General features: G+C 40.3%; 1 protein-coding gene across 2 annotated transcripts in view; it reads right to left on the bottom strand.

Annotated features, from left to right (window-relative positions):
- Window positions 1-296: 296 nt before the first annotated feature.
- The window catches only part of TC2N (tandem C2 domains, nuclear), a 34,491-nt gene continuing 12,919 nt past the window's right edge, over window positions 297-21,868 (bottom strand). For both annotated transcript variants that reach the window (XM_074584202.1, XM_074584203.1), the window contains exons 2-12: window positions 19,293-19,416; window positions 18,396-18,629; window positions 15,033-15,197; window positions 11,927-12,018; window positions 11,238-11,313; window positions 10,107-10,207; window positions 9,112-9,228; window positions 7,636-7,827; window positions 5,587-5,701; window positions 4,915-5,114; window positions 297-2,592 (exon numbers count right to left, since the gene is read on the bottom strand). In XM_074584202.1, coding sequence (XP_074440303.1) covers window positions 2,482-2,592; window positions 4,915-5,114; window positions 5,587-5,701; window positions 7,636-7,827; window positions 9,112-9,228; window positions 10,107-10,207; window positions 11,238-11,313; window positions 11,927-12,018; window positions 15,033-15,197; window positions 18,396-18,629; window positions 19,293-19,356 — 1,467 coding nt within the window. In that variant the 5' untranslated portion in view covers window positions 19,357-19,416 and the 3' untranslated portion in view covers window positions 297-2,481. The remainder of the gene's footprint in view (window positions 2,593-4,914; window positions 5,115-5,586; window positions 5,702-7,635; window positions 7,828-9,111; window positions 9,229-10,106; window positions 10,208-11,237; window positions 11,314-11,926; window positions 12,019-15,032; window positions 15,198-18,395; window positions 18,630-19,292; window positions 19,417-21,868) is intronic.

The following is a 21,868-nucleotide window of genomic DNA, read 5'->3' as shown; positions in this document are numbered from 1 at the left end:
ACCTGCGGGGATCCCTGATACACGGGTGAGACCAGCGGGTTCAAAACACTCTCTAGCAAGGACTGAGCTCTGCGGTGCCTGCGTTCCCGCTTGTGTGCCTCTGCCCAGGCGCTGCTTTGGAGATCCCCCACTTTGCGAGGGATCGACATTAAATTTACTCTTTCCATTTCATCTGTGGTTTTGTGGTTGTTCCTGCATCGGCTCACACGTTAGGACTTGAACTTCAGTTTGCAATGCTGGTAAACATTGGTATCAACAACTGGGGGGGGTCGGGAGGAAGAAAGATGGAATATTTTCTGTTCATAACTTTTATTATAAACATATAGATTAAATATTACCATAGGAAAAAGGAGACATTACCAATTAGGCCTAGGTGTCCAAAACAGCCCCAGAAGTCCATTTTACACTGTATCCACTGAGTTGGCAATCTCTGTAGAACCACTTCCATGGTAATCGAAGCCTCCACAACACTGGGATGTAACTGGGAAACAGTTTGCGCTTCTGTTTACTGCAGTTCAGCCACAATGAATAAAAAAGATCCATGTATTCAAGTAAAGATACTCCAAGAGTATCAGCTCAGTCCAGTTCCTTTTTTTGTTTTGCCCAACAGACAGGTGCATCCTGAGTGTTGTAACTGGCTGGAAGGTAACACTGCCAGTCAAGGTCCTCTGGGCCTACTGGGAGCTTTGAAAAGAGTGTCAGTAAGAGCTGGAACTGATGTTTATTCTCTGAGTAACATGCAAAAACTTCTTCAGTTCATTTATAAAAAACAGTCAGAAAGCAGAACATGTAAGAGCCTGGGAAAATCCTTTTGTTTGCCCATTTTCAAAATATTAAATTCCAACAACAAAAATCTGGATGGTTGAAGTTTTAAAAGCTTCAATTATTGGCGGATTAAAAAAAAAATACTCTAAGAGATTCTATGTTTTCTTAACCCTTACTCAAAGTCAAAAAAGTTAAAATAAAGATGCTTCAAGCTCTATGATTAAATACAACATACTTTCCTGTTACTGTGTTTTCTCTTCTCCCCGCTGTTCCTTTGCCTTCCAGCAGCGAGTGCTCTCACTGCCACTCTAGGTCATGGCAGGTGTTTGAACAGGATCCAAGTTACAAAAAAAGATGCAATTATTCGGTGTCTATATGAACACACGTATTTGTACAGTCCAAACAGACAACAGTAAATGTGTAAGTAGTGGATGTAATGGAATATATATATTTTAAATTTAGTAGTTAAAGTAGTGCAAAGAGGTCTGTGCTTTTAGATACATATACTATCGATTATATACATGGCATTTTCCCACTTTAAAAATAACTGTGAATAAACCCCTGAAAATATGGGGACTAATAGAAAAAAATAAACTTAGGATTTTGTAGGAAAAATATAATTTGCAATAAAAATATGGTAATTTCTTCTTGCTAGAAACAAGTAACAAAAATATACTGCCACACATAATTTTTCAGCATCGTAGACGTGTAACAAATACTTCTGCAGTAATAGCCCGTCTTTTAAACAACGTCTCAGTCCCTTACCACGCTGCATTTTAATTAATATCAAAAAGCACTTAGGTCAGTAAATATTTGCTTACTCCTTCGTACATATTAGTCTAGCGTTTAGCAATGTAAGCAAATGCTAGAATGTTGTTGATTAGATAGGAAATGGTTTACGCATAAGAATTCTATATAAGAAAGTAATTTATCTAAAAATACTGGCTCTGATCCCAGGTAGGGACATTGCCTGTTTGTATTATTCCATTGATTCCAACCAGAATTCACCCGAACAGAGCAAGTCTGGAGGGCCTCACTTGCAAAGATGACAGTTAGTCAGAGAAACTCTTATCTTTCCATCTCTCTGGTAAGAGAGAAGGATGAGGGAGAACCCAAGCTTCAGGCATGTCAGGGTACTTCAACAACGCTTCATCACAGACGGAGACTGGAAAAGCCTTTGGGTACTGCCTGATTGCATAGTTCCCTTTGTACCTTCTACTGCCACAGCTTTCCCGCTCACTCAGACACACATTACTCCGATCAAATGGTGCCAACACGGGTGCAACCCCAGAGGCTCAGAGGTACCTGGGATCAAGCCACGGACCACACTGATTGCCATGGACTTTGGAGTCTGCCAAAGACAAGATTGCAGATGAGGACGATGTCAGTGACTAGTGAGGAAGATGCCGATTCAAGCTGCTTCTCTCCAAAATTGGATTTCTGTGCTCTTATGGAGCCTGAAATGGGCAAAAATGTATTTTTCAAAGTGGATTTTTTAAAATCAAATGAGCACTTTTGCCCAGCTCCTGTCTTCCTCTTAGTAATATTTAGCCAGTATTTCTCTTGGTGAAACTGAATTTTCCCAGTTGCCATGGAGGTTTGATGCCGTGGAGAACTTCTGAAGAACTTGTGTAGACAATATTTTGGGGTTTTTTTTATACTATTTAAACAGCGTAGGAGTATCTTTGTAGAAAAATGAGTCCTGACCTCCAGTCTTCAAGATGGACCAATGCTGTACCATTTAATAACAACTTTTTCAGGGTTGGCAATAGTATCTTTCCACTGCTCTACTGCTTCACTGTTACTGCTATCAGAACTTATCCAGATCTGCAGTAAGAAACAAAAAGAAAAATAAAATTCAGTTTACCTGAGGTAACACAGAGGCCCAGGCTTTACTAGGTCCATATAAATACCATGGAAGCGTAGAGCGAGATGCAACGTGTAGACTGCGACCAAAGCATAACAGCAGCAAATACAGTTCTGTTAGGACCAACACATTTTGGCTTTCAGCTGGGAACATGGGGAGTCTGGGTTTAAATTTAGCCTCTAAAATAGTTTAGAGAACTCACTACATACCAATGTTTCTCTACTTAATACGGTGTTTTAAGTCAAGCATTCTTTGCTCCATTCAAATGCATGTGCTGGGGTCAAGGGCTCAGGAGGGCCATCGATGGCTCTGTGCATTCTAACTCCAGTTGGCTGCAATCCACCTGGCCTCCCGAGCTGTCCAGCCTGCTCACAAGCATTTCAAATTGCACACTCCAACAGACAGGGCCAAACCTGCATTCCACAGAGGTTACTAACATGCCCATACCACACGTAGTCACGCAGTAAGAGTCCGTTTCTTCCCAGTATTCAGTTAATGGATAGTGGCCATTAAATGAGGAAACGAGGTACAAGTAGGAAACTTTCCCCCTGAACATTATCACCAGCCTCCACTGCCAAATGAATTCTGCTTATGTAAGTAGGTATCATTATTTACAGGACTCTATTTCCTCAGGTCTTCCAAGAATGAGTCTTTTTAAGACTTCTCAGAAACCTTCACCATGAAGTACATTTAGCCTACACTGCCGAAGCATGAGTCCTCAAGAAGTGAGAATAATGTCTTCCAGAATACCACAGACAGTTGATGTTTCATCCACAGAGATCCAATATACATCTTGCTCATGATTAAAGACATGCCTATAAAAGCAGCCTAATCTAAGTATTGTCTGCTTAGAACAGCATCCAATTAAACATCATTCTCTGAAGAACAAAGTTAATAGATCCAGCTATATTCATCTTTTTCCAGCTACCCAGCCAATTGCTCAAAGTACATTTTTCCCTGAGCCATATTTTATGTCTTCATGTGTTATGCGGCAATGTCTGCCCGCATGAGCTGAAACAACCTTTTCCAAATAACCTCTGAGGAGCAGAAGTAGCTCATTTCCTCCCCCCTAAAAATAAGATCCATGATTAAATGTAATTTGTCAGATTGAGATGACCTCACATATTGCTAAATGACTGCAAAATCACACCCAGCCATTTTCTCCCCAAGGTAGCACAAATAAAAAGAACAAATTTTTTTTTTCTTTTCCCATTCCAAATCCAATTCCACCAACAGGAATCACAGAAAGATGGAACATTTGTGACGTGAGGCTCCAGAAAATAGAGGAACTTCACATAACTCTTGCTAGCACATCATTTCTGTAGCACATCAGCATCTCCTATAACTGCACGTCTTCAGCAGACACAAGAAACATCACCAGAATGGGACAGTACCGTTTTCTGTACCTAAGGGCAGCACAGTCCTTCATCTAACAAGGGACATTACAGTTGGCATCTCAAAATCAATTCTACATTATTCATTTATGCATATATTAAAATTCTGCTGGTAAATCTAGCTGGGTCAGGAAAAGCACATAGAATTAAGAACAGCTATAGCTCACCATACCAAGAAGAAAAGGAGAGAAAGAAGGGACAGGATGATGGTAAATTAGAACAATCGGGGGAAGAGGACAGAGTGAATAAAAAGGCACCAGACTACCAAGTTTTGTGGTGGTTAAATAAAAATGATCACACAAATACTTTCAAAGTGATACTACTGAAGTTCCAGCTGTTACCAAAAAAAAAAAAAAAAATAAAAATTGCGTTTGGTCACCTATGTTATCACTTGACCATACATATTTAGAATATTATGCTAATTTCAGCATTATTTTACCCAGGAAGGCAGTCTGATATTGTAGCTGTTGATAATTCCCTTTACACGCACCCGCTTGTAAGTGTATTGGTATGGTACGCCAACACCCCCCTTTTCTGTACAGTCCTGCAGGCTGTGGAGCCCCTGTGAGCGCTATGTTTGCTTTCTTTAGAAAGCCTAGAGGCAAGGAGGAGATCCTATAGCTATCTGTAGGAAGGAATCTTTCACATAGTAATAACGCACACAAAAATGACTTAACGATTTCTTTTTAAAAGAAAAATCAAACGTTAAGTCCCATTCTGACGGTAGCACATGTTTAAGAGTCCAGTATTATCTTTCTTGGGTTATATCCAGAAGAGTTTATTAGAATTTACTATTTTGCTTATTTAAAGTATTTTAAAACTCACACCAAGAAACTTGTGGAACTGGATTTTAAGTAAAGGTTATCATGCTAGTTAGCAGAAACCAACCTGTCCGAGGAAGTGTTTTCTTCTCACTGAGCTCCTGCTGTAGAGCTTGATGAGAAAGCTAATTCCTTGTTCAGCTTGGCTAACTGGAAAAATCATCATTTCTCCCCACTTCACTTGTCCGTTAGTGGACTTCAGAAGACGAGTCTTCTTCTTATAGATCAGCCCTTCTGTACTAAACATTCCAACTTTCACAAAGAAATCTAGAACAAAAGGGAGGGAAAGCGGCATAGCACACAAAGGGTTACTCACAAACACACCCAAAAAGGAACTGACAAGATCCACATATATGGTTCAAACTGCAACAATTTCCCAAAAGTCTGGCCAAAAGAACTGTACAATAGTTTTCCTGACTAGTCACACAGAGTATGTTCAATAATATTGAACTGATTAACACAGTATCCAAACAGCAAGTGCAAGCTAATGGCGCTTGTATGTCAGGATTAATATTGGTATAAAAATCTTCCAAAATACATAAACAAGTAGCTTCAAACCAAACAAAAAGTAATCAAGTAAGACATCTGTGGGAACAAGCCTTGGCAATGGAAATCTGCTGCACAATATGTTAGTCTGAGGCTTGTAAGGAATGTTATGAATTGCCAACCCATTTGAGCAGCAATCTACCTGTTACAAATGCTTTTAGACAGGAGGTGTGAGACAGCTGATGGAACTTACGTGAAGACAGCGGCGTAGATGAAATTGGAAGGTTTTGTGCTTCAAGAATCTGTAACTGAATCCTCCTGTTTATTGCTTGAAAACAAGTTCCTACTTGAAGTTCTGCGCGGCACACCTACAAGCAGAAGAATGTTGCCATAATGTCTGGATTAAGTTGCTTCTAAACTCAGGAAACACAGGAATTCTGTCATCTGTTGGGCTCCCGCATTTCTATCTGGGATTTCCTGGACAGAAATACAAGCGTGTCTTGTATACACAACCTGCAGATGCACAGTAACTGCATCTTGCACTTGCCATTGCTGCAGTACACGTGCTCCGCTGATGGACTGCTTATGTGCAGCGCACATCTGGCCCTCCTGGGCTGCAGCCAGAGATACCGGACAAATAAATGAGTCCTCAGTTTTCACCTAGGGAAGATTCCTTAATGGTAAGAGCAGACACAGACAGGGAAAACCAGACAGTTGTAGCTCTGCTAAACCTGTGTGTGCATGTGAGAGACCAGGTATGCTCTACTAACACAAAAACCTTCAGAGTTCTGCTCCCGCACTTTTGAATTTTGCAATATGGAGATATAATTTCCATAGATACAAGGCCCCATCACTTAATGTCATGAATGTTTAGGGTGACTGAATGCTGTGGAGTTTCCTACGTTATGGAAGCACTTGTGTTTTACACACCTACACACACACACACTCTGAATGTACTCAGATCCCCAGTCTGAATTTTTTGGTTTTTTTAAGAATTTTTGCTAGTGGCAGTTGCACTGAGGCATCCTCATTACTCTCCTGCCAGATATTAACATACTCCAAACACTGTAGGAACAGCAGGAAAAGGCCAGGAGAGACCCAGCTTTCCTGACAGCCTCCATTTAAAAGGATTTTGCTAGTCCTGGATCCCTTTAAGCCTTAACGCACTTCAGTGAAGCAAAATGCACCGAGAGAGAGCAACAGGTCAGAAAAAGAGCAGTCAGGCTCCAGTTCATCAAGACCCAAATCCTCTTTGCAGCTCAGCCACAAAATTTCTGTGCAACCCTGAGAAGGAGCCACTGACTCGACTCCGAGTTTTGGCTCTCTATTGGCAAGTGGGGTAGTTTGCTGCCACACAGGGTAGTACAGGGATGGATTCCAGCAGCGTCTGGAGGGCTCTTGGATATAATGGTGAGGAAAGCCAACACAGAGAGAGAAACTATGAGATGATTCAGGAATTTACATTGGGATGAAGCAGTTTCTAAATCAAATCAGCTTCCTCTTTCGCTTAACCTTACTGCTTTTGAAGCAATATGGTTATTCTTGTTAAAACTAAAAAATGTCAAGTGTAACTTATGTTAGAAATCAAGAGTATCACTCGTATTACTCAGCCACGCTTAGATGAGATTTGCCTTTGAATTGCTAATTCAAGTTTAATTTGCTGAAAATACAACTGTCTAGACGCAATCTGTAAAAGAAACAAACGAAGCGAGGGCAGGGGGAAAGAAATCCCACTGTGAAAAGCACCTGCTTCTTCTTACACTAATGGAAATGAACTGCCTGAATTATTACTTCACAGCATGCAAGCTGAACATTAAATATATAGCTATCCCTGCAGCTTCAAGCCACTGAAGATCTTAGCACTTTTCTTCCATAACAAAAGCAGATTCCATTTGCTCTGAGCTCGTGCTGTGAGTCCTAAGGATCTTCTGATGCTTTTATGGTCGGAAAAGGCAATTACCCGGTGTCTTTTGCTGAATATTTCCCCAGAACGTCCCTCCCTCAAGCTGCGGGCCATGGTGTGGAAGAGCTTGCTCTAGCTCTTTTCCCAGAAACAGCTGCAGTTTATGACCAGAACAGCTATGTGCTGAGTTCAAAAGTCTGGATATTTTTTCCCCCCCATCAAAATGCCTTTCACCAAGAAAGTGGAAAAAAAAAACCACCAACCCACAAAAAAACCCACAAAAAAACAGACAAACCCTGTTTGTTGTTAGCATTGAATTAGCATTGAATTATTTTACTTTCATTTCTAGAAATTCTTCTAGGTGATATAACAACATACTTTTGCAGTATTGGCACTTACAGGTGCTTTGGAAGGAGGAGATATATCCAGCCAATGAGTTGACTCCTCCGAGCTGAGCTCCCGCAGTGCCAAGGAGCACTCTCCAATTGTTTTTTTCCTGGGAGTCTGCGTCTGGATTTTAAATACCAATCTGACAGCCTGCAGGCTTTGCAGTTTAATGGCAAATACAAAAGTTTCCATAAATTCAATGTCCTAGAAAGAAAAACAGAGGGGTAACATCACCATTGTAAAAGAGTTTAACTGAGCCCGAAACCTAGAAACCAAGGCTTCCTGGTCCTATACCCACTGCTCCCAGACACCATTTGAGGTTGCAATGGAAAAGTGGTCTTTTACTGTGGAAAGCCCCCACAGATTCACCACCTCGTTGTCACACCCTGGGAGGGACAAAACTCTGGATTATTTTTCACTACCATAACAAGTTGAGGCCATCTCTTCTGGAGCTTTTCAACAGCACACACATTGTCATAGCAAATTCTCCTGTGGCCTTTTGCTTCAGTCTCTCCTGCTAATTTTATTTTTTTTCACCTTTGACTCACATTACGGGAGGTTTATGTTGCTTTACCTTCCAACCCCTTAATATTTCTTTACTGCCACTATCTTGTGGCTTGGGACTGTCTTGTCCCATGCAAGCAATTCTTACGACTTTCTGCAGAGAGGAAGTATGAATTTTGTCTCCTGCCCTAGTGAGAGGCAGGGACAGGAGGACCTCTCTGATGAGGAAAGGCTGAGAGACGTGGGGCTGTTCAGCCTGAGAATACTGAGAGGGGATCTCATCAATGCTGATCAATATCTAAAGGGTGGGTGTCAAGAGGGTGGGGCCAGACTCTTCTCACTGGTGCCCAGCAACAGGACAAGAGGCAACAGGCACAGACTGGAACACGGGAAATTCCATCTCAACATGAGGAAAAACTTCTTTACTTTGAGGGTGCCAGAGCACTGGAACAGGCTGCACAGAGAAGGTGTGGAGTCTCCTTCTCTGGAGATATTCCAAACCCACCTGGACGTGTTCCTGTCCAACATGCTCTAGGTGACCCTGCTTTGGTGGGGGTTTGAACTAGATGAGCTCCAGAGGTCCCTTCCAACCCCTGCCATTCTGTGATTCCACAATCATCTACCTCCCCTGGGGTGAACATGCACCTACAGGTATGCCTGGTCTTCGTCCAGTCCCCCACCACTGAGTTGCCAATGCCAGCAGCTCGTGGTTCAGTCTGCTATGACCGTATCTGTCCTGCAGACTTGGGAGAAAAGGAGGCAACAGTACAATGCAAGAGAGGATATAGGGGGAGGAAGTGGAACAAGGCTTTTACTTGGATTTTGAGAAGTCTGGGGGTGGGAGAAGCAATCTGAACCTAGGCAACTACCACAGCAAATATGGCACAGGAATCGATGTTTGGTCCATTTTAAAAATCCATTTACAGTTCACTTTTATTTTTTGGGGGAAGAATATTTCTTGGTGTTTTTCATGCCTCTACTTACATTGCATCCTTCTTTGGCAGAAGATCTGAAATGCACTGGTTTGGGCAATGTGAGAATTCCCTTGACAGAGATACGGGGATTTTCCCCACAGCTAGAAGGCCAGCTCAGGTCTTTGCACTGCAACATTGAAAACACAGTCAGTTTAGACAATGTAAGACTGGCCTTCCGACAACTTAGAAAGAGTCTTCTACGCTGTTCTAGAATTATGCATAATTGCTGTAATATTGAATATAAATCAGAGCCAGTGTAATGATTGTGTCGCCTCAGATCATTTAATAATTAATTTTCACAACCAGAGGGTAAAAAGTTATTTGGTAGATTTTAATGATTTCACTATGTGGCAATTTAACAACAGATAAATCATGAAATCCCTTACGTAGTATTTACCACTTGATGTAGTTAGGAGGTTTCTGACTACTCAAAATTCCATTGCCTAAAAATTATTCACAGTCCTGGAAGTGTATAAAACAGACAGCATAACAGGATCACATTAGCTAACAAAAAAGCCACAAGAAGCTACATGTCCTCAAAGTGCTATTATGGTTCTGATGTGAGGGAATTGTTAGATTTAAAGTCAGTTAAATGCTGCCTCTGAAGCTGCTCCAACTTGCTGCTTCCAAATTTCCACAGGAAAATCTCCGCAGCAGGACCAGCCTATGACCAGCTCAGCTTTCTTATCTATGCTGAACAGTTCCTCACTCCACAATCAGAACATATGTATAGTAACATAAAGAGTTTATACTACTTCTAACAATTGACTGCAGCAGAACAGAGATTGCAAAAGGAAAAAGGTAAAGGAGAGGAAGATACTTTGAATAAAGCCCAGTATTACACCTGACTGAACTTTGCTTATATTAATACTAAGAAGTAATTTTCTTTTTCTCCTAAAAGTATTCCTTAAAGTAACAGAGTGACAAATTTAGTGAGAATTAGCACTAAGTATAGTAAAATAGCCATTTGAATAAACAATAATCAAGTTATTTATATTTGCTTACATGTAAAACTGTGATCCAAATCTGTTCTACGGAAGAAACATAACACAACTTCACATTCAGTCTTCCAAAGTCTCGTTCATCACCTGATAATGTAATAGTATCTATGGAAGAAAGCCAATTACTGTTTTTAGAAGTAATGCAGTACCTTAAAAGTTCATTCCAAGAATAAGGGAACTCATTAGTAGTTGGAGTGCCTATCTTTGAAAACTTGTCTCAAAGTAAGTTTGAAATATCTTAATGCCTACATTTTAAGGACAAAATATCCACGAAGTCCTGTAGCCTTACCTGCTGCATCACTAAAAGGTTTCACATTTACCTCAGTTACCCCTACTGAATTTAATAACTTGTGTTGTACTCAAACAACTTTCCGAAAGAACAAAAGCATGTGCCTGAGACACCCAGAACACATTTATAGTCTATCACTTCCCTTAATCACTTTCACTGTAAAGGTTATAAATTGGCCTGCTTTTTATCATTCTCAGATTTCAATTCCAGCCTAGTAAACATTTTACTATTATGCTTTTCTCCAAGTCAGAAGACCTGTTTAATATCCAGCATTTGTCTGTCATGACTGAGACTAGGCTGTTGCCCCGCAGTCATCTTTTTGAGGAGACTGGGTAAAATTCTGACTTCCAGCAGGATGACTTTCATGGGGACTTGATATATTTTTGACAGTTTATTTTGCAGTATCTCCACTTCTTCAGCATTCATTCATAAATAAGGATACTAGGTTTGCAGGCAATATTCTTGCCTAATTCTCAGTGTAATATGGGTATTGGATTCCAGGCACTTCCCACAGAAAAATACTGATACACGAAAAAAGACTAGGGCAGTGCCCAAGATGCTGCATTCTGTCCTAACAGAACATCTGCAATTTCTTAGTTCACTGGGGTAGTAAATCCAGGGATGAATTTTTCAAAAGCATGAGAGCTCCTCAAAGGCTCGTTTTCTCCATCTCCTGACAACAGAAACATGCAAGTCCAAAATTCTGAATTTCAAATTGCAAAGTAAGCTCCAAAGTGACTTACTAATCAGATTCATCTCAAAAAAAAAAATCATCAACACTAGAGACAGCTTAATGTTTCAAGTGCAAAGGGAAATATTTCATTACAAGGTAAACAAACACATTACCTAGACTCCTGTTACTGCCTTGCGAATCCTTCCTGGAAGAGGTACTGCTAGGTACACTGGAGAATGAATCATATCTCTGAGGGCAAAAAAAACATGTCACTGCATTCGGAGCAACAGATGCAAAAAGCCAGAGAGAATCTACCATCAGACAAGACGTGATGAAAACAAAACAACATCCAATTTCAAATAATTGTCTCATTCCCTACTAATCTCTTGATCCAGCAGCATGGAATTACTACTTTGACGCAAAGAGGTAATACAGGACACACATGGCCAGTGTGGATTTTTTTGCTCACTGATATATATGGAACTTCATCTCTATGTAAAAGATGATTATTTGGGGAAAAAAAAAAAAGCAGCACTGTTTTTTGTATCAATGGAAACTTCTAGTGTTCCACTTTTTAACTGATGGGAGAAATCACAAGATGAAAAACCACAACCTCTTGTCTGCTTTGTCCTGCCTAACAGCCCACTTGGATTTCTCAACAGCCCTGTTGGGACAGAACAGCAGTAATCAGAGGAGACATCAGGAAAAGAGCCTCTTGAAGTTGGTCAAGACGTTGAACTTTTCCCTCTAGTCCTTCCCGTGCATAGTACAATGCCCTTCAGTGTCAGAAAACACAAGGCAACAGGAACAGATACACCATGCAAACTGAGTTTTCAGTATAACCGAAGTTACGAGAACTCACCTTCATGAATCGATGAGGTGGGCTTCTGAGATCAAACATTGAACGACTTACATCAAAGGATCCAGGCAAAGCACTAGGTCTTAAATCACTAACTAAAAAGACAAAGAGAACAACACAAATCATGTAAGCATCATTGCTACAAAAAAAAAAAATTAAGCTTTTTTTAAATTTAAGTACACCTATGGCAGAATTCAAACGTAGCTAAATAACATCTAAGGAAGGACATCAGCACCTTTCCCCACTTCCCTTTCCCAAACCACTCTCCTGAAATGACAAAATGCAGAGAACAAGGCATTAAAATATCTTAATCAATTCCATCTTTGAAATAGATCAAACTTACTTGGTCACATTGGTAGCTCTGGTAGAATGGGGAGCCTGCCTCAAAGTTATTTCCTCAAGAGAAATGGGTTTTTTTAGTAGATGCTTTAGCAAAACAGAAAAGCTTTGTCTTTAAATCTAGTCATCCAGAACTGGTCTTCTTTTTTAAATGTTTCCACAGTAAAGATTCCAGTGACAAAAACATGCTGCCTGCTAAAGCTTGGCCGCATCTCCTTGGCTTTACTGATCACAGTGTCAAAGCACCACACTCTGCACCCTTACTAGAGCTCAGACAAACCAAGTCTTAACTCTAAGATGATGCATAATTACAGCACAAAAGAAAGATCTTTTTTTATAGAAGGGTAGTTTCCTCAGCAGTCGTTAAGCAGATCCTATCAGTTTTCTTTTGACCTCAACGCAATACAGAGCTAAAGCACATAGGTTATGAGCATCAGTAGAAAATGAAAGCTGAACTAATGACACTGGTTCAGGAATGTTTGCTGACTCCAGTAATGTTCAAGACGTTTTTAAAGCCTCCCAACTTCAAAACTGACCCATACGGAAATGAATGAAAGCAGTATGGTTTAACTTCTAGTACTATCTGATGCAATGAATTGCTTTTTGTTGCAAAGCTATGTTATGGTATTTCAGAAGACCTCCATTAGAATTCACATAGCTTAATAGAATTACATAACCCGTTATTGAAAATTTATTTCCCTTTTATGCCATCAAAAGAAATAACCAATTATTATGCTTATTGTTATTTAACAAAAAAAGAATAATTCTTTCTTTTCCCAAGGAAGAAAAAGCAACAAGTTTTGACAACCCATGGGAGAGAAAGGGAAATAACAGCTTAATTTAGATAAAATTTAATGAAGGTCTCTATGTCTGACATGAGTTCCAAATTCTTTCTTGTGCGTGAAACAAAAGGACCAAGTTGTTCGCTGAGGCCGGTGTAGAAATAGCATTATAATATCATACAAGGTCTAGAAACACTGTTTGATATAATGGGAGCAAAGAGGAGAGACCAGCCCATTACTTGATTTGAAACTGATTATAGTTATGGAAACTAATTCCATATTCAGTAGTACTCATGACTTTCACAAACTACTGGGAGCCTACAGGTTACAAATCACTGAAACCCTTTAAATAGACAGTAGGATCTGCTGTTTCTAGTAAACCTGGTTAAAGTTTTCAAAGAACATGGAGGTGGGGGTGGAAAAGATACTGCCTTTTTCAAAAACTTAAATTTTTAATGGAAAAAAATGGCCATTTTTACACTGGGAAAGCTGTCTGTAAAATATAAAAAAGCAGAAAAATTTTAACCATAAACATATGTTGTTTACCAATAATAACTAGAATTTTGGAAAAATATTAATGAATTTCTTTTTCAGTTTGTTTGTTGTTGCGTTTTTTTTTTTTTTTTCCTAAATGAAGAGGATGGACTTCATACGAAAATTCAAGAATTTCACTTCATACCTTCCAAATAAACACATTCTGTAACTCTAAGCCCACGCGCGTAAGTATCATGGCACCTCCTACAATAAAATAGGCTTGGAGTTTTGCTTAAATAGTCTATAGATGCACACGGAAGAGAATCATCTAGCTTTTGAAACAGCTGTCGAAAAACTCTGGAGGAAGAAGGCATTTTAAAGTGTGTCTGGAGCAGATTTCTAAATGACCTTTCTTGTGTTTAAGCTTAGCAAGACAAAACTAGTGAAGTGTTTACTTAGCTTGAAGAAAAATGGAAGAAGAGATGATGAACTGAAGGGAAGATGTTCAAGATAGTTTTATAAAACCCATTTGGCTCCCACCACAGGTGCTTACAAAGCCTAGTAAAACCATATGCATTAAAGGCTGCTATAATTCTAAGTGTGTTTTGCTCTCTTTAAAAAAAAAAATATACGGAGTAATCTTTTCATGTAGTCTCTATGGTGATTTGGAATTATTTTTAAAACAGGACACAGTCTGAGATGTTTCCCCCAGCTGCAAAATAAGCATGCTATACCATTCTAAATAAAACATCTTTAAAAATGCATGCTGTTGCCGGCTTCCAATGCGATAGAGAGGTGTGTACATTTCTTCGAGTGTATGAGTTTTCTGAATGTGTTTGCCTTAGCAATCACTTACAGCAAGCAACACTTTGTCATCTACTTTACTCTAAACAGCGTTCATTAGAGGATACATATACCAATGAAGGGCACAGGAGAAAATTTTTTACATAGGTAGCCAAACACTTTCTATCTACACTTTTACCATCTCACAGCCCTCCCCCGTTCTTAAACACACGCAATGAGAAGTGGGGACGTTTCTGCACCTTCAAAGGCAAACTACAAGAAAGCTGGCATATAGCATCACTTCCCTGTTCTTATCATCTGCCCCTAATGTTTTTTGGTGCTAGTTCCTCTCTCCATCTAGATACTCCTCGGGAATTCCTCCACTCAACAAACTGCCTGACTTCCTTTTTCCATCTCCCTCACTCCTATTACTGGTAGCTGGAATCTCCAGTACCGCATTCTGGTTTGGATCAGGGGCAGCTACGCTAGCTTGCTTTGCCAATTTGTCTACCTTCATGTGATGCGTGCAAGCCTTGTTAAGCCCCCAAAAGACAGAAAGTAACAGTGCAGCTGGAAATCAAGCAGAGCTGGCTCCAACAGACCAGCATAAAGACCAGTCTGAGAACTGCTATATTCAAACGCGTCTTCTGTAGACGAACGGCCTTCTTCTCTTACCTATAAATCTTGGGAAAGGGAGGAAGACAGAAAAGTAAGGGTGCGGTCCTTCTCACCTGATCCATATAATTTCCTATTATCTGATTTTGCTTGGAAGCGCCTAATCAGATCTGGCGAAACCCGATGCTCCAGATAGAATGGGTTGTACACATCATAGCGGGGCCATTGGTACACGCTGTGCAGTTCTGCTTTCCGGTCACCGAATGAGGCTCTGGCAGATTCTGCAGAGCACAAGTAAACATCAAATACAAGAGTTCCAGACATAACACATGCTGCCTGGCTTCATAAGGCAGGCAGAGTGCCTTCAGGGCAAAGGACAAAATATTTCAACATTATCTGCTTCAGGAAAAGGGAAAAAAAAAAAGAAAAAGTAAAGAAAACACACATACACATTATGTCAGATTTCCACAGTGTGCTAGCAAACATTGGAATTAAATTGGCCATAAAAAGCTATGCATACCCTGTCTTCAAGTTCCACAATAAATACCTAACTAGTTAAAATACAGAAGGCTCCAAAGACAGACAGCAAGACAGAAATTAACAGGAACAGTAGGGCCACATGTACAGAAAACCTCTGACTTATTTGGCTACTGACCCCCAGGACGTTCCTACTCGGACCCCTAGACTTTCAGGAGGGTTTTGTACAGAAAGATAATGCAACTTGTGACTGCAGCCTTCTTGTCATCCAATTTCCATAGGAAGTCTGTCAGTGCTAAAATCACTGGTCCAAAATGACTTGAATCGTTGGCTGAAGCACAAGTAGACAGATCTGAGAATGCTTGAATCCCAGCCCTCTACTCAGCCCATTACAGCACAGCTGTCCTATTTTTCTTTCCTTTATTCATAATCATTTCAGAAAAAACATGCACATCTTGGTTAGCAGAACAGTAAAGAACACTGCTGCAGTGCTTCATTTTGTCTGTCTGGAGCAAAAATAAACCATGTGTAACAGCACAGGAGAGAATGGAGACGGGGTGACCTGGACTCTGCCAAGCTCTGACATTTGCTTACTTCGACCTATCTGTTAAAAGGTTCTTTACCCCATTATAAAGTGCCCTCAATTCTGCAAGTGTGTTGCACTGTAAGAGGCAAACTATTACTGCCGTAAAATCCTTTCCTCCAGGTGTTAGTAGAGTAAGTAAAAAAGAATAACTAAAACAGTGAGATGGAACATGAGAGATGATAAAGCAAGAATTCAAGTATAATGGGCTTGAGCATGACGTAAATTAGGATTAACGCTAGAAGTGAGGCCATAAAGAACTGATACACAGCAGATGACAGAAAAGCCAGTGTTCCAGACCAGGAGCACACTTCTTCCTGCTAGCTTACTTCTGTGAGAGCGTGAGACATGCTGCAGTGAGTACTGAAGAGAAAGGCTGCCAGAACTTAATTGCTTTCAGAAGGGATGCCAAGAGCTAACACTGAGCAGCATGTCCTGTTTCACTAAAGGAAAATGGTCAGACACGCACAGAAAATGGAGTGGAACTGAGAGCAGAACTTGGACTTCTACAGATATTTAACAACGGTCTAAGAAGCAAATACTCTAGAGGCATTTTTTGAATATGCTTGGTGCTTTGGCTAATGTGAAGAAGGAATGACAGCACACTTCACTGTATTTAGTAAATCTCCATAAAAAGTAAACTTTGCATTTTTAAACACAACTTTAACAAGGCTTAAAAAGCTGTACTTTAAAAAAATAAGTATTTATCTTTGGAAAGAGACATGGAAGTCGCCTACTTAACATAAGAGCCACTTTTCAAATATTTGTTCAAGAATTTAAAATATTTGCTCAAGAGAGACAATTATGAAGAGTCGGGTCATCCTGCCAGAAGATCTACCAGCTTTATAGCCTAAGGGCCACTCTGTTCACCAGGTCCTTCCGAAATGATGATGAAGCAGAATTCCCAATGAAGACAAATCACTGGTTTATAAGTCACCGACCGATAAGGTTGTGTAGAACAGCATGAACAAAGAAAACATTATCTAAAGGTTGCTAGATACATCTTCCTTCTCCCTGGAGAACATTCATGCCTCAGAGTCCTTGATGGACTTCTCTGTACAGTGTCTTAAGGATGCGGTAGGACAAAGCAACGCAGAGCCTGAACCCAGACCTAGTGAGCAAGGGGATTACCAGGAGCATGTCCTGCATTTCTGTACCTTGTTGAAGTATGGACTTCTGAGAACTAGCTACTGAAGTAGCAGGGAAGCAGGGAGGCTAAAGGCGGGCAGGCTCACAGATGAAGAGGACCTCACATGTTCTACCTCCAACGATTAGGTTGCCTGTCCACGTCTGGTGAGGCAGGCATCACAAATAAAGCCCACTAAAAAGATTGGGCAGAGTATGGCCAATCTATACCGAAAAGTTTTGCTAGGCTGATTAGCTTGGCTCTAGTGCTACCAACAGGGGTGGGTGAGGAGGAAGTTTGGTAATAGGCATGCAGGAGGAGAAAAGAAGCAACAGCCAAGGACCTGGGGAGAAGAGAGAAGGGTGGGAGTAAAACCACACAAACACAAAAAGGGTAGCTAGTACTGCATTAGTTATTAGGCAACATGTGGTTGACTTTTTTCAGTTATTAAGGTTTCCACCCTCAGAAAAGAAATAGAGTCACATGGGACTAAAAGCATATTATCAGCTTATCACATCCTCGAAGCAAAGCAACTCTAGAGAAAACCATTCAGGTACGTCCGTGGGCCAAAATCTTCCCCTACCTAATTCTAGGCATCTGCTGGCAGGACCAAGAGCCCGGCGATGGCGTATGCCCTGTAACTCATGTTACTGGGACAGGCTCCTATTCTTTTAAAATGCCACTATACCTGAATTGCATGTACCTTATTTTGGCAGTCTGAGAAGGGGACTAAATGGCAGAGGTTGAAGCACAAGATTGTTGTGAATCAAAGACTCATAGTATCATGTGCAACTTTATACCACTGAGATCTGTGACACCTCCCAAAGAGCAGGCAATAGTAGGGGGAAAATATTCTGCCATGCAGTAGCACATGCTATCTATTGGCAAAATTTGAAAAGGAAGATGTGTTAGTATGTTAAAACATATCAGTACATGAAACATGAAAGCCAGACCACCCTCCTTTATTTGAGCAATGGGGATGCTGGGGATGTGTTAGGTCTTTCCTTGCCTCCAATAAATTCTTTACTAAAGCTTCTGTTTCCTTTAAGTGTCTTCCATTACTTTGAGTATGAGCACTGGTGTGCAGTCCTCCCTTTCAGTTTGATACATGCGACATCACAGAGATTCATAGTGGGATGACATCCTTCCCAAAACTTCTCTGGATGTTCAAAGAGAAAAGACCGGGCTCCTAGAAAAGTTCTGCAAACATGTGTTTTCAGTAGGAATATGTGACGACTTTCAAAGAGCGACAGAAGCTAAACAACTGTTTCGGCAATGCTGTTTATGTTTTACCTTGAATCCCTGCAGCGTGTGAGGCACTAGGAAGGCTCTTTGGCTGTACATAAGCCAATTTGAATGGAGGGACCACAAATGGTACCTCCTGACCATCCAGGGGCAGTTTAGAAAGCAGATAATCCTCTGAACAGCCAACTTGACGCTTCACTGACACAGAAGACAATGGAGGCTTCTCTACAATAGTTGGCTTGCTTGCAGCTACTGCTTCAGATTCCTGCACCATGGAAACCGCTAAAAATAAAAGAGCAAGAAAAACGGACAGTCCACATGTGCATTAAGTTTTTGAACAATGCTACGAACAGATCTCTCTTATTTAATAGGATCTGTGCTTGGTACATTACTTAACGGCTGCTAGTATTCAGTTTTACCAGCATTCAGGACTAGCACCTGGAAAAGACATTCCTCCTCGTGACACCTGTACTGATGCAAACTCTGTGTTGCCCAAGCTTCTATATTTATAGCTACATTGCTCTTAACTGAATTTTTACAATACGTGCACTTGTATCGTAGAAGAGTTCTTCAAACAACTAAGACACCAAAGAAAATCCTAACAGCAAATCCACAAGGAGTTTAAAAAAAAGTGTTCAGTCTTAGAGTTTGAAAGATACAAGACATTTACACAGCCTTGGGTAAAAAAGTTGGCTTTTTTGGACGGCGTTCCAGGCTGCAAGGAGCAGACTTCAGACAAGTGTTATTTTTCAGTTCCAATTCCAATTCATAACACTAACAAGCATGTGTTCAATCTCCAAGCAGAGGTATGGAAAGAATTTTGGATGTTGTAAAAGAACTCAAGTTTATCAGGGGTGACACCGTCATTTTATTAATGGGAAATCTCATCATTAATGATGCCAGAACAGCAAAAGCCTTCGTCAATGTCATTATGTCAGAACTCACGATTTTTTTCTTTTTCCACGCAGAAACACCATTGACAGCAGGTTTTTATACATTCTGTTGCCATTGTCTTCAGTGTTGCAATTTAGAGGAGACCACAATCAAAGATCCAGCGTAGCTATCAAACCTGAAAAACAAAATAAAACAAACTATATTAGCTGGGAATAATTGAAATAAAAATGCAATATTATCAGTTATTTAATATGTGATTGCTTATTGGACACAGTCCCAGGATTAATGAGAAAGTTACTTCTGTCATAAAAGGATGAGAGCCATCAGATTTTTCTTACTGAGACAAATTATTTTCTATATAAAAGCACAGTGAAAGAGAAAAATCATTTTAACCTACGGCATCCAAGTACTTTCAGTGACCCACTCAGACAGGTCCCTGTCTTTCAGGAACACTAAAATTCTCCTCATATTTGTGTGTGCCACTGGGCTTTGGAGTTTACTGAGCTTTATAGCTGTTTTGATGTGGTCTTGTCAAGTCATTTGCAAGATGTGTTTTTCATTCCATTTCCCTTGTTCATGTTTCTCCTATCCTCTTTCACTCATGTACTATTTTCACATACATCCATACGCGTTTACATTTTTCACTCAATATACTCCATACTTTACATTTGAAAACACTCTTTATGAATGATGCCAAAATTGCCTTCTTTGAGGAACTACTGCTTTCTCATAATTGTATACACATGAAACTGAAGACCTGTTTTATTATATAATTGTCTGCTATGCATACAGAAATAGAGCGCGCTGACTTCCAGCAAAATAAGAGGCATGTAATCTACTAAAGAATGAGAACAAGCCTGTAACAGATGGTTAACATTAAAGGAACTTTATGACAATACTAACTGGCCTCATTTAAATGTCTTTATTCATATCCTATGTTCTCTTTTCAGAGGGACACAGACAGCTGCATTGCCTCCTGTCCAAAACTCTGGCTGTCTAAGTCTAGTCCTTTTAGACGTACCTAAAGAACACAAGGTTCTTTGTAGAACATACCCAAGACATGATTCCAGCTCCACAGAGGTTAGAAGACCCAAACAGAACATGGACATAAGCTGAAGGGATGGGGAAGACAAGTAAGAGAAAGGGGGAAAGCACAGAGAGAAGATGACAATTACACAAAAATGGACACTTTTGCTTAGTTACCTCAATTGCAAGAAATTGCTGAAAGCTTCCCTGCTCCAGCACAGAAGCCATTCCCACCTGCAGCTTGAACAGTACTGTTATTTTCTTTGTATGTGTATTCAAAGGCAGCTAGGGAACCACACAGTGTAATACACACTAATATACCCCAAACTTTTCTTTCATTAAAAGCCCCTCAAAATTCTGATGGATGCCAAGTGGCGATATTAAGCTATGGACACTTCATCTAACTTAGAGAACATGTGCTTTCTGGTCTTCACATTTTTTATTTCCATGGGTAGTGCGCAACTGAAAGTTATCAGCAGATATTTCAATTTGCAAATACTGACCAAACACAGCATATACTTACGGACCTGCTCTTTTGTGCTCTACAGGACCTCAGCATTACTATTTATGTTTTAACTTACGGGTTTTGCAAAGTCACTGAGGGCACATGTCTTCATGAGGAAGCCTTGAATTTACTTGTTATGTTTAAAATACTAGTGTGAAATATAATCAAGGTTTATTATTACAACTACATAACTGTTCCAGAATAATTCTTAATCATGAGCTATCACAAAGTACTGATTAGAAGGAAATTCTTAAAATATATTCCCATTAGATCTAAACCCAAGTAAACCATTATTCTACTGCAACAGCGACCTAAGGGAATATTTAGTTTAATGCAATTTCTCTGAATAATTTTTGCTGGTTTTACCACTAAGTGACATTAATTAGTTTCTCTAGTTTTATACTGCTCTTTATACTCAATAGACCAAAATGAACAAAATGCAAGTGACCCAAATATAAAAACCGCAGAAGGAGCCTGAATACTGGTACATGTTATTCTGGAAGACAGAACCCTACCAAAGAGATTACAGCGTAGTCTCCGACCAGACAGGGCAGGGAGGCAATATCTTGCTTTAAAAGGGACAGCATTAATCTGCACAGAATCCATCACTCAGTACTTATCAGGGAGTGTAGCTATAGGACAAGGGGTAACGGTTTTAAGCTGAAAGAGGGGAGATTTAGATTAGATATTAGGAAGAAATTTTTCACTATGAGGGTGGTGAGGCACTGGCCCAGGTTGCCCAGAGAAGCTGTGGCTGCCCCATCCCTGGAGGTGTTCAAGGCCAGGCTGGATGGGGCTTTGAGCAGCCTGGTCTAGTGGGAGGTGTCCCTGCCCAGGGCAGGGGGTTGGAACTAGATGGTCTTTAAAATCTTTTCCAACTCTAACCATTTTGTGATTCTATGGTACTTGCCCTGATCTCAAAATTGCCCGTGAGCATTAGTATGAGATCTGCAGCGAAAATCTTCAACGTGATGCCACCAACTCCAGAACCTGCACTGCATCTTTGCAGAAGCACAAAAAGAGGCACAAGAATTTATTAAATTCTCCATGTTTCTATGGATCAAATTTTCATCGCTGCTCCTCCCTCGGAGGCGCA

Source organism: Larus michahellis, chromosome 4 (genome assembly GCF_964199755.1).
Source record: "Larus michahellis chromosome 4, bLarMic1.1, whole genome shotgun sequence".
NCBI classification, from domain to species: domain Eukaryota; kingdom Metazoa; phylum Chordata; class Aves; order Charadriiformes; family Laridae; genus Larus; species Larus michahellis.
The sequence above is the reverse complement of the archived record's forward strand: the minus strand, read 5'-3'. Positions and strand labels throughout refer to the sequence as shown.